This window comes from Marmota marmota, unplaced genomic scaffold, assembly GCF_001458135.2.
Source record: "Marmota marmota marmota unplaced genomic scaffold, marMar, whole genome shotgun sequence".
Classification (NCBI taxonomy): Eukaryota; Metazoa; Chordata; class Mammalia; order Rodentia; family Sciuridae; genus Marmota; species Marmota marmota.
In genome coordinates this window covers 81,706-94,897 of record NW_025999982.1, presented here as the reverse complement: position 1 = coordinate 94,897, position 13,192 = coordinate 81,706, and the positions used below count along the sequence as shown (strand labels likewise).

Sequence of the window (13,192 nt, the reverse complement as noted above, 5' to 3'; positions counted from 1 at the left end):
TGTAATTAAAACAGCCCTAAGCCTATGTGTGGGCCTTACATTTTAGAGGTTTGTCCAGAGTGAGATGGAGCCACTGGAGCATTTTAAATGAAGAAATGGCACAACTTGACTCACATTTGCAGGATGGCTCACAGAGGTGGGAGAGTAGTCATGGGAGGTGAGTGAGGGCGCAGGGCCTGAGGAATGAGAGAGTCTGGAAAGCAGGGCTGTAGAAACAGGAGGTGAGGATGTGAAGCTGAGCAAAGAATTTTAAAGTTGTAGAATTCTCAGATTTCGGTATGTTTTATAGATTTTTAACAAATACCTAGCTATAGGGGGTGTGGGGAGGAAGCCAAATTCTGGGGATTCCCCACCTCCCGGGAACTTCACTTGCTCATCTCTCAACCTGAGTCAGGTTCTTCTGCCTGGTGACTCCTGACGTGCCCAAAGTTATTTTGTCACACTAGTGGTTTCTAGAGAAGCCAATCAGAGTCGTCGCCACGATTCCCGGTAACAAAAGCTGCATACACCCGCAGGAACTCGGATTCTCCCCGTCTATGGGGTGTGAGTCATGGAGTTCAGAACCCTGTTCTTGCTGCTTTTGGGGCCTCTAACCCCGACCCAAACCTGGGCGAGTAAGTACGGGGTCCCACGGGAAACAGCCTCTGTGGTTAGGATCTAGGGGACCGACCGCCCGGCGGGGTCGCAGATTCAGGGAAGCGGCATTTCTACCTTGTGAAGCCTGAACTTTTCCTCCATCTCGGACTCGTCCTGTCCTGACCTAATTTCCCGGTCCTTCTGCCCCCTTTTGGTCTCAGGAGTCCACGCGTCCCCTCTTCCCATCACGGGCCGGATCAACCAGGGACCCCGGTCCGGAGGAGGTCGCACTGGGTCTTAGCTGCTCTCTGTCCTCAGGGTCCCACTCCCTGCGTTATTTCCACACCTCCGTGTTCCAAGCTGGCCGCGAAGAGGCTTTTTACACCTCGGTGGGCTATGTGGACGACACGCTGTTCCTGCGTTTCGACAGCGACGCCCTGAATCCGAGGGTGGAGCCGCGCGCGCAGTGGATGGAGTATGAGACACCAGCGTTTTGGGAAGCGCAAACCAAGATCGCCGAAGCCCACGAGCAGAAGTTGCGCTGGAACCTGCGCTCCACCCTCCGCTACCTCAACCAGAGCGAGGACGGTGAGTGACCCGGGACCGGGTGGCAGGGGACAAATGCCCCCACCTCTTTTGTAGGAGCTAAGGTCGACCGCGGTCTCAGAGACTGTGTCTGGTTTCCAGGCCACCAGACACCACTTGGCCTCTTGACTCAGACCCCGCGGGTATTCGCTGGGTTTCATTTTCCTTTTAGGCGGAAAAGGCCTTAGACCCACCCACCCTCCCACCCTGGCTGCTGGGTTGCGGGCTGGCCGAGTTAAGCACCAGATGTTAAAAGCTAGAGTAAAGCCAGTGTGACTTCCGGGGCGGGGCCAGGCTCTCACACCTTCCAGTGGATTTCTGGCTGTGACCTTGGGCCAGATGGAAGCCTCCTTCGTGGATATGAGGAGTTTGCCTATGATGGTGCGGATTACATCTCCCTGAATGAGGACCTGCGCTCTTGGACCACGTGGGACAAGGCTGCTCAGATCACCCAGCGCAAATGGGAGGATTCAGGAGATGCAGAGCACTACAGGGCCTACCTGCAGGAGGAGTGCCTGGAGTGGCTCCGCAGATTCCTGGAGAAAGGGAAGGACAAGTTGCTGCACACAGGTACCAGGGGATGAGGGGAGCCCGACATAGTTTGGACAAAAATGGAATTGCTAACAGAATACCAGAGGGCCTTCCCTCCTCTCAAGACAATTAAGGCATCAAGTCTGTCTTGGAATGGGGAGGGAGAAGATCTCTGAACAAACTTAAGAGCACATTGCTTTGACCCTGACAGCAGCCTTGGGTACCACAAGGTGACTTTCTCAGGCCTTGTTCTCAGCTCCACATTCAAATTGTTTGAGGTGTGACTCCAGGTTTTGTGAGTCTCTGGGCCTCCATTCAGGTCAGAACCTGAAGTCCCTCTTAGAGATCTGGGGCATCTTTCCCTGGTCAGTCTGATTCTACAACTTTCCAAGGAAAAGGAGATTATCTCAGAAGCTTGAGTCCAGGCTGGCGCTTGGGTTTTGCTTTCCTTCCTCACTTCCATTGTCCTGTCTGACTTAGTATGGTCACATGAGCACTGGTTCAGTGGCCATGGGAGGTAATGTAAAATGTCTTATTAAAAAATATTTTTAGTTGTAGATAGACACAATACTTTTATTTTATTTATTTATTTTTTATGTGGTGCTGAGGATCGAACCTAGTGCATCCCATGTGTTAGGCAAGCACTCTACCAGTGAGCTACAGCCCCAGCCCCAACATGTCTTATTTTTCTAATTCTTCCCTTCAGAGTCTCCAAAGACACATGTGACCTATCACTTCAGTCCTGAAGGAGATGTCACCCTGAGGTGCTGGGCCTTGGGCTTCTACCCTAAGGAGATCACCCTGACCTGGCAGAGGGATGGAGAGGACCAGATTCAGAACATGGAGCTTGTGGAGACCAGGCCTGCAGGGGATGGAACCTTTCAGAAGTGGGCAGCTGTGGTGGTGCCTGCTGGGGAAGAGCAGAGATACACATGCCATGTGCAACATGAGGGGCTGCCTGAGCCCCGCACTGTGAGATGGGGTAAGGAGGGGTTGAGGGCACAGAGCCTGTTGGCAGGAAAAGCAGGAGCCCTTCTGAAAATCCTCAGTAGGGTCAGGGCTGAGAGCTAGGGGTCAGGGTCCCTCACCTACCTTCCTTCCCTTCCCAGAGTCACCTGCTCTGTCCATCATCCCTGTCATGGGAATTGTTGCTGGCCTGGTTCTTTTTGTAGTTGTGGTCACTGGAGCTGCGGTGGCTGTTATGTGGTCGTGGCGGAATGCAGGTAGGGAAGTCAAGGGTTCTGGGTGTACCTGGTCTAGGCCCCTGGTAGAAGTGAGCTCTGCCTCATTAATGGGAAGCACCATCCATACACACTTGCTGATACTCACTCTATTGTAAAGCACAAGGAAAATAAAGGACAAAATGATCACCATTATGATTGTCATGATGGGGACCTGATCCCAGCATTCAGAGGGCAAAGGGGTAGGTAGGTCCCTGCTGGATACAGACCTCCAGGAGAGTGATTGGTTAAGTGCCTGGGCATCTCCTATCCTCATGCCTCTTGATCCTTTCTAAGGTTTCCAATTACAGTTCAGGAACCTTCCCTGGGATCCAGGCCTAGGGGATTCCTCAAGCCCTCATAGCTCTGCCTCCTCCCTGGCACACACAGGTTGTTTTCTTCTCATAGGTAGAAAAGAAGAGAGCTATTCCATAACTGTTCAGACAGTGTTGTCCCTGAGACCCTTGGAGTAGTGTAGATGGGAAAACAAGGAGGGTCCCTCATCTGCCCCATAATTTATTCATTCTTCACATACCTTTTGGATTTTGACTCTGTCTTGTTGTTTTTCTGACCCAGGCAATGACAGTGCCCATCACTCCAATACTTTTCTAGCCCCATAAAGGTGAGACTCTGGAGGGCTTAAAATGGTAGAAGGTGTGATAGAGGGGAATGGAGAAGGTTGTGGGAATTCTCTTGGATCTTTGGGTGAGTTCTGGGTTCTTCAGAATGTTGTCCCTTTGAGCAACTGCCCTGATTTTGTTCATGACGCTTTTCTTCTGTAGCAGAGACAGCTGCCTTGTGTGGGACTGAGCAACACAAGATTTGTTCAAGCATTTGTGACTAGAAGAACTCTGGAGTCCCTTTCTGTCATGGGTTATTAAGCCATCCACATTCCTATTGGCATAATGTGCAGAAGTGAGACCAGTGCACAGGACCCCTGTCCTGCACCATCCCTTGCCCACTCACCTTTCCTGTTCTAGCAGAGGTGATGCTGGGATGACTCCATCCCTCTCTCAACATCACTGTGCACTGAGCCACAACTTCTTACTTCCATCCTGAATATAAGAATCAGAATATAAATATTTTTCAAAATCTTGACCCAGTGGATTGATTGGTTAATAAACAGAGAAAATTCCAAATTAGAGAGAGAAAATAAATGGAAACACTGAGAACCTTCTAGAACCTGTTTTCATTGTCCTGAGTCAGCTACAGCTGAAGACAGAAGAAGGCTGTGAGGAGCCCAGTGTGGACAGGGCTGTGTCCAGTTAGTGCTCAGGCCATGCTGGGCTTTCATGTGGTCCCTCTTTAGCTTGGTCATCTTCTGTATTCCCTTGTCCTTGTCACTCGGGAGAACCTTGCCCACCAGGACTTGTGATCACTGGGACACAGACATCACCAGAGCCTTTTGCTGTCAGTCAGACCCTAGGCATCAATGGCTTCCTGTGGCCAGATCAGGCTGTCCCCCTTCATCCTTTGTATTTCCTGTCCCTTAGTTTCTATGGAGGATTATGTATATGCTTGTTCTCCCTCCTCCTGAGGTAGCTGGCTTGATGAGGGGTGCCGTAGCCCTTTGAAGACTCCATGACAGTGGCAGCTACATGGAGACACCTTGCAGGCTGGGGCCAGGTTCCTCAGGAGGCTTTACGTGCTCTGAACTAGTGTCTGACATGTGGCACTGTTTCCCCCACAGCCAGGATTCATGGGTCCAGGAATCAAGAAATGGGTATGGGTGTGGCAACTCTTACTATGGCCCCCAGTGACTCACTAGCAATGTATGGGCTTCCTCTCCCCATGACCTTATGCCCTGCTGACATGGAGATCTTAGTTTCATAGAAGAAATGCTTCCATTAAGAGACAACAATGATTTCACTGAATTGGAAAGGACAACTGTCACTGGCCATGTTGGGCTCTTCTTGCTTTGAGTCAAGAACCCAAGGGTGGAGTTAGCTGGTGGGCCTGAGTGATGGATCCTGGCAGCCAGGGGGACATGGGACAGCTGCTCCCCAGGGAGGGAAGGAAGGGAATGTCTGGAATACAGGATTCCCTTAGGGTGCCTCTTAGTGTTACATCCCCTGAGATTAATGTCCATGGGAAACTACATCAGCCCAACCCAGGCAGGACTAAGAGTGGCCAGGACCCTTCAGGAATGAAGGTTGGCATCACCACAGCAGGAGAAATGCCACAGGCAGCTGAACTACTTGCTGAATTGAAGGGAATACGGAATGGGAGGTGGAAGAAGATAATTATGAGTACCAGCAGCAACACATGACCATTTTCAGAGGAGAGGACTGTAATTTTCATTTGCATATCTTCTTTATTTTATTATGAATATGTTTGTGGTATGTATTTATTGATCAAATATACTTATTTTCTTGAATCTCACCCTTTTATATGTAACATAAATAATTTTTACTGTTTATCATAGTATTAAGCATTGTTAAGTGTATGTCTTAGTGTTTTGCATTTTGGTATGTCTATCAAGGGGAGGAGGAGAGGACATCATGGGTGTAGTTCAGTTGTAAGCAGAGAGTCTTATCATATTAGGTGGAAGTATAACTTGTTATTCTCTTTATTTAGATGTACATTGTGATTTAGGGAGATGCTTCTGTGTGCCAAATTGATGATGGGGGAACTGGTGATAGTTAATTTTATTTGTCAAATTGGTTAGGGCCACGATACTCAGTTATTTGTCAAACATGTCTCGATGTTGTAAAGGCATTTTGAGATGAAATCCACATTTAAGTCAGTAGTCTTTGAGTAAAGCAGGACACCCTTCAAAATGTGGTTGGGCTTCACTTAATCAATAGAAGACCTTAAGAAAAAGATTGGCCTCCCCCAAAGAAGATGTATTTTCTCATCATTGTTTTTGGACTGAAGCGTAACATCAGCTCTTCCTGAGCTTCCATCCTGCTAGTCTACCTTGAATATTTTCAAGTCATTGCCTCCAAAATTGCATATGACAATTTCTTAAGGGATCTCCTTAAACAGATAGACAGAAATACATGTAGATACACAACTTGTTAGTTGTGATTCTCTGTAGAACCCTGACTACTACAAGCACAGTTTTCTATGTTCTAACTACTAGAAATGAGTGATAAAGAAAAGGCAATTTCACAGTTATGGTTTGGATCTGAAACCATGTACTGGAAACGTGATATCCAATATAGTAATGTTCAGAGGTGAAATGATTAAATTACGAAATGATTAAATTATTAAATTATTACATAACCTCAACAGTGGATAAATCCATTGGGTGAATTAATAATTTGAATGAATCACTGGGTAGTGCTTGACTAGAGAAAGTAGGCCAGTGGTGGTGTGCCCTTGGGGATTACATTTTGTCCCTGGCTCCTCACTCTCTGCTTTCTGGCTGCCACAAGGGGAGAAGTTTTCCTTTGTCATATTCTTCCTTGTGATGTTTCTGCCCTGGAGCCATGCACTCAACCACTGAAACTTCAGTTTTGGTGTTGCTTTGGGAGATTTCATTGAAAAAAAGTCAGCTACCTTCCAGCTGTTAGACCCTTTGTAAACTATGGACAGATGACATCCAAGCAGAATCTGTTTTTGCCTGAGCGATAATGTTGTGGTTTCAATGGGATATAGATTTCTAGTCCACCCAGAAACCAGGAAAACTGGAATTAAATGTAGCAATATCTTCTCAGCAAGCAATCTGAAGAAATTTTATTTGCCTATGTACTGGGAATGATTTTATTAGTTCTTTCTTTTTTTAAAAAACATTTATTCTTTAGTTGTAGGTGGACACAATATCCTTATTTAATTTTTATATGGTGCTGAGGATCAAACTCAGAGCCTCACTCATGCTAAGTGAGCGCTTTTCCTCTGAGCCACAATCCCAGCCCTTATTTAGTATTTTCTTGTATGGCCTTGTGGCCTAATACAAATAAACCGTCTTTCCAGGGAAGGATGATGTGCTCAAGGCTTGGAATATTTTATTGTAAGATATTCCTTTATTATTATTATTTTAACATTTGCAATATACATACTTGTTTACAAAATATCTCTGATGGCTTTATGTATATATGTATCTATTATTTTTGACTGGCAAAATAAAAACTTTAACAAACACTAAAATAAATCTGTTGCTGTGTACCATATGATAGATGAGAGAATGAAGAGTTGAAACAAAACCTTCTAACAATCTTCTCTGTATAGCAGGACTATTCAACCCATTTTCTACCAAATTACATCAAAACTATCATTTACCCAATTTTTCACTAATCTTCATGCTAGGGGTTCTTTTTTCCCCCAACAATATAAATAATTAATTTAAATATAAATGATACAGATGTTGTAATGAAAAGTAATAATTTTTAACCTGGTAAAAGCAAACAATAACTATATGCTTTATACATATGTCATCCTTTAAATATTGATACACCAATAGGTTAAAAGCACAAGAAATCTGAAGTAGAGCTATTAATATAAAATAAATGTCAAGAAAAAGTATTTTCAGAGATAAAGGGGGACATTTCATAATCATAATAAGGTGACTTCTTCAAGAAAGTATAACAATCCTAAACATGTATGTACCTAATAACAAAATTCCAAAACACATGAAGTAGAAATTAATAAAACTATAAAGACAAATCCACAATCATATTTGGAGGTTTTAAGCCCCCTCACTTTGCTGGAAGGAATAATAATATAGAAGGCTTAACAACATTATCAGCTACCTTGACCTATTTGTTACTTATAGAGAACCACACACACAAAAATGACAAGTAGAAAATTAATAGGGATAGACTATATTCTGTCATAAAATAAATTTTGAGAAATTTAAAAAATTTGAAATCATGATTGTATTATTCACCATTAAAGTGAATTCTCAATAAAAAATGTTCCTTTTCAATAAGTTGCAACATCATTGAGAGTGGTGTATGGTAGGCGATGACATAGACCCAGGACTTCAGTGCAATCACAATATTCCTTTAAATGATAACTATCTTTGTTTTTCTTAGGAAGTTTCAAATTTACTTGTTAAGCATGCCAATTTTTATACTCAAGTGTCATCTTAAAAAATACACACAGATTGCTTTTCAGTTAGAAAACTGTGAATTGTCCCACTATTGTCATGTATTTAAAAAATAATAAAATCAATTAAAAAAGAAAACTGTGAATTGTCTAAAGTGTTTACTTCAGTCTATCATTATGACAATTTTGGTAGTCAGAAATTGTTAGCTTGCATCCAGAAACTAATGTTTTTTTTTTCTTTTTTTTTTTTCAACTGGCTATTTGGTTGGCTTCCTATAATGAATTAAATGTCCTTCACAATGTTTTTTTTTTTTTTAATTTTTTATTGTTGGTTGTTCAAAACATTACAAATTTCTTGATATCCTTCACAATGTTTTTGAATGAAATATGGTAGAGGCTATTTGGACACCAGTATAATTCTAAAACAAAAACCCCATTAGGATGTGCTTCTAATGTTTTATAAAGTAATTCTATACAGTGGTGGCTTTATTCCAACGTGAATAATTCTTGCTAACAATTCTTGCAGTAAACTTTGTTGCTTTGTTATCTTTCATGGAAAAAAATTAATCAGGAATTGTTCACAAATTGTAGTTTGAAAATGCCAGTTTAAGGAGATGAGATCAAGTAAATACCTGGGTGCTAACCACAGGCACAAGAAACAGAAACTATGAAGTCTCCTGAGCTGCTGCCTTGTCTCATCTCCCAAATAGAAACTCCATCCTGAATCTTGGGTTAACTGTTCCTTTCCATTTCTTTAAAGAATTTTACAATAATTGTATCATCCCCAATTAAATGTTAATTCATTCTGCCTGTTTATAACCTTCCTGCTGCATGTGTGTTTCTGTGATGCACATAACATGTAGAAGCCTTATCCCTCCTGTGCAAGGCTGTCCTTCATTTACTTTAATGCAGAAGTTTTACTTTTGATGATTATACCACCATGTGGTACTTTCCTGTGGATGTAAAAGTGGTTGATTCCACTCTGCCATAAACATTAGTGCACATGTCTCCTGTACACACAGGCAAGAAAGATCTCAAGCATAAAATCAGGAATAGGGGGCTGGGGTGTTGCTCAGTGGTAGTGCATTCAACTAGCATGTGTGAGGCACTGGGTACAATCCTCAGCACCACATAAAAATAAATAAATAAAATAAAATAAAGTCATTGTGTCCATCTACAATTAAATAAGAATATTTTTAAAAAGATAAATAATAGGATTGTACCATTCAAAAGCATATTTTATTCAACCTAACTAAATAATGCTAATTTCCAAGGTGCTTGCAGCAGAGCTATGGAAAGCCTACCTAGAGGGCAAGTGCGTGGAGTTGCTCCAGAGACGCTTGGAGAATGGGAAGGAGACACTGTGACGCAAAGGTAAGAGCTGCCAGAAGGCAATTTCCCCATCTGTGGGGTGGGGCGTCTCCTCAGAGGGGAGGAAAATGAGATCCTAGCTAGAATACTGTCTTTATCAACAGGGGGGAAGTAGAGTGCTCCTGGGTTTTCAGATCCAGTAGCAGAGAATGACTCACCTCAGGGCTCACTTTTTCTTCTCTCAGGACAATTGGGAATCTGTGACTGTGAAAAAGAGGGTAGATCCCTGAAATAACTGATCAGCGGTTCCCTTTGATTCTTGGAACAGATTGTGAATCATGACCTCTCTCAGGCCTTGTTCTCTGTGCTACACCCAATGTCTTTGGAGATCTGATTGCAGTGATTCTGAGTCTTTCAGCCTCTTCCACCCAGTCAGGACCCTTTACAATCCCTCAAATACCTGGAGCTTCCTGCCCTGATTCTACAACTTTCTAAGAAATAGATTATTCCTTTTGCCTGTGTGTAGGCTAGCATGTGGGGGTTTGTTGTTGTGGTTTTTTTGTATTTGGCTTATATCTTTTACTATTCAAAACACAGTATATTCCAGCAAAGAGTTGGTATAAGAAGTGTTTTATCAAATCAATTTAGTAATACTCCAATTTTCAATGGCTTCTTCAGAAGTCTATTGTTGCAGTTAACACACAGGCAAAGCAATTATAACGTGGGGTCCCAAAATATTGTGGTTTAGACTGTGGCTTATTTAAGTCTCACATGGGAATTCAGTTCAACTCCACACAGTTATTTAAGGATGTAGCTTCTTCCATTTTGTGGTTCTTTATCTTCATCTGCATGGTCAAGTTGAAACTCAGGCACAGTAGCATGGGAAGTAGTAGCACTTACAAGTAGTTTATCCTCGTAAGTTATGAAATGTTAAGTTGATACTTCACTTCTGTTCGTGTTCAGTTGGTGGTAACAGTCATGTGGCTACATGTAGCTTCAAGTGGTGGTCAGGATATACAGATTTAGCAGAGCAGGTATTGTTTAGTGTTGGGGTTTGGCATTCCCCTATACCAGTTGTCCTATTCATTCTCAGGTTGGACACTTGAGTGATGCTGGAGTGACCCACAGAGAATTCAGAGTACCTAAAATTTGTCATTCTTCTTCCCAGGCCCCCAAAGACACATGTGACTCACACCCTAGCCCTGAAGGAGCTGTCACCCTGAAGTGCTGGGCCCTGGGTTTCTGCCCTAAGGATATCACTCTGATCTGGCAGTGGTATGAGGAGGATCAGACCCAGGACATGGAGCCTGTAGAGACCAGGCCTGCAGGAGATGGAAGCTTCCAGAAATGGGCAGCTGTGGTGGTGCCTTCAGGAGGGGAGCAGAAATTCACATATCTTGTGCAGCATGAGGGGTTGCCCGAACCCCTCCCCTGAGATGGGGTCAGGAGGGGATGAGGGCACAGAGCTTATTTTCATGAAAAGCAGGAGCCATTCTGGAGCCTCTTCGTAGGTCAGGGCTGAAAGCTGGGGGTCAGAGCTCCTCACCTTCCCCTCTGTTGGCTTCACAGAGCCACTTCCTCAGCCCTCTGTCTCCATCAAGGGAATCATTGTTGGCCTGGTTCTGGTTCTTCTCAGAGCTGTGGACATTGGAGTTGTGGTGGTTGTTGTGATGAAGTGGAGGAAGAAGCAGGTAGAGGAGGATCTGGGTCTGAATTTTCTTATTTCAGGCCCCGGGTAGAAGTGTGTCCTGCCTCATTAATAGAAAGTACAACCCACACATACATGTTTATACAGCCTGGGGCTGTTTGCTGACATCCTATCATAAAGCACATGAAAAATAAAAGACAGATTTTGCACCCTGATGATCTTTGTGATGGGGACCTGATTCCCAGCAGTCAGAGGTCAGAAGGGAAGGTCCCTGCTGAGGGCAAACCTCTGGGAGAGCAGATGGTTCAGTACCTCTAATCTCCTTTCCCCATGCCTCCTGGTCATTTCCTGGGTCTGAAATCATGTTCTGGCAACATCCTTTGAGTGTTAGTACTAGGGGCTTCCTAAAGGGCCTTCATGGCCCTCCTCCTTGCTGACCTCTCACAGGTAGAAAAGAAGGGAGGAGCTATACTCGGGCTCCATATAAGTATGGCGAAAGGGATGATCCTTAGGATTGCATAGGCAGAAGTCCATGGGGAATATCACCCATCCCATAATTCTTCCTTCAGCCAGTTCTCTTTTGCCCTCTGAATATATCTAGTTGTTTTTCTGTTCCAGGGAGGGACAGTTTCCAGGGCTCTGATGCGTCTCTCATGGCATAAAGGTGAGACTCTGCAGGGCCTGATGTTGGAGAGGGGATGGGACAGAGAAGACCAAACTGGGTTCCAGGACTTTCTGAATTTGACCCTTTTGAGTGAGTGAAGCTTTGTTCAGCTGTTGCCACTAATAGCGCTTGACCTGAATTTGTTCTTGATTATTTTGTTCTGTAGTCTGAGACAGCTGCTTTGTTTGGGACTGAAAGAAGATTTGTTCAAGCCTCCTCTTTGTGGCTCTAAGAACTCCTGGATTCTCTTCCTGCAAAGTGTCTAAATGTGTCTGTGTCCTTGTTGGCATAATGTGAGAAGGTGGGGAGACCAGAGCACCCCTACCCACCAGGACCCCATCCCAATACTGACCTATGTTCTTTTCCACAGTCAACTTTCCTGTTCCAACAAAGGTATGACTTAGAGGACTCCATCACCGACTCAAGTACACTGATCTTCAAGTTTTTATTTCTGTACAGAAAATAAGAATCTAAATATAAAATTGATTTTTAAACAGTTGGGGTTATTTGAAATGAGGGGTTGATTGCTTAATGAAAGAAAAAGATGCCTGAAATTTGAGGAAGGAAATAAATTAGAGCACTGAGAACCATCCACAGTCTGTTTTTGCTGTGCTGAGTCTGTTGCAGATGGGGACAGAAGACTGTGAGGAGCAGAGAGTGATTGGGACTGTGCCCAGTCAGTGCTCAGTCCATGCTGGACTTTGGTCATCGTCCCTGCTCCTTTCTCTTTGCCCCTCTGGTAAAACTTCTACAATCTGTGATCACAGGGATACAGGAATTGCCAGGACCATGGGTAGCAAGGGCTTTCTGTGGCCAGGTTGTTGGTTAGGGGCTCAGAACTAGGAAACAGATTCAGTGTCCCAACAGGTAGAAGAAGATGCAAGAAGCAGTTAGGATAGTAGACATGCTTTATTCAGAGGTGACAACAGCCTCTAGCTTCAGCTTTAGCCCCCAGCCAGTTCCATTTTACCCCCGTTAGTTTAGCCCTGGTTAGTTCCATTTAGCCCCCAAGTCTTTTCCTTTGGCTCTTTTTATATGCAGGCCAACAAAAGAAGGCACACTGCCAACAAGTCACATAAGTGGGTGTGTGCTCACAAGCAGAATGTGTATGACTTTGAGTATATATGTTGAATCAGAGTGTTTCTGACTTTGGTTACACTGACCATAGCATAGATGATTCACGGTTTTGGTCGCACACTAAAAGCACGACATAGCTTGCCAGAAGCCTAGGTGAGTGAGCCTAATTATGGCCATTTGGGGCCTGCTCCAACACCAGGCCAGCCTAAGCTCAGCCCCTGGTGTGGTCTTCAGCCCATGACTTTTGTGTTTATTTCTTGCTTCTCATAGAGGATTATGTCTGTTCTTGTTCTTGGGAATGATGCTGGTCTCCTTGTTCTCTAGTGTCCTTCATTTTTGATAGCAGCAAGAGGAGTTTTTCCTGTCATTGTTCTCATAAGGCCCCTGCAAACAGGAGTCTCTGTGGTATCAAAAGATGAATTTTCACATGTATGATCTTCTGCCCTCCTTTCAAGGTTGCTTCCTTGTTTGTGTTCTTTCCTTCTTTCCCTGAATATTTAAAAATTGAATTATAGAGTCTAGGATTAGTCAAGGGGAGAGATCCTGTTGTTTCTCTTTTTAGGTAAATTCCTTTTGAAATTCTTTTTC

The 13,192-nt window shown here is 43.9% G+C and overlaps 1 protein-coding gene across 28 annotated transcripts in view; it reads left to right on the top strand.

Annotated features, from left to right (window-relative positions):
• The window catches only part of LOC107143708 (patr class I histocompatibility antigen, A-126 alpha chain-like), a 38,627-nt gene extending 26,510 nt beyond the window's left edge, over positions 1-12,117 (top strand). For 6 of the 28 annotated variants that reach the window (XR_007348355.1, XR_007348350.1, XR_007348359.1 and 3 more), the window contains 7 exons: positions 1,007-1,164; positions 1,456-1,731; positions 2,399-2,674; positions 2,802-2,915; positions 9,179-9,278; positions 10,384-10,656; positions 11,482-12,117. Coding sequence is in view for 11 of the 28 variants with exons in the window: in XM_048804993.1 (XP_048660950.1) it covers positions 551-614; positions 895-1,164; positions 1,456-1,731; positions 2,399-2,674; positions 10,785-10,954 (1,056 nt within the window). In the remaining 17 variants the exon portion in view is untranslated. Of the gene's footprint in view, positions 1-454; positions 615-894; positions 1,165-1,333; positions 1,732-2,398; positions 2,675-2,801; positions 3,535-3,694; positions 7,770-9,178; positions 9,279-10,383; positions 10,657-10,784 lie in introns of those variants that run through there. The other 22 variants (XR_007348366.1, XR_007348365.1, XR_007348360.1 and 19 more) reach the window with 19 other exon arrangements.
• Positions 12,118-13,192: the final 1,075 nt, after the last annotated feature.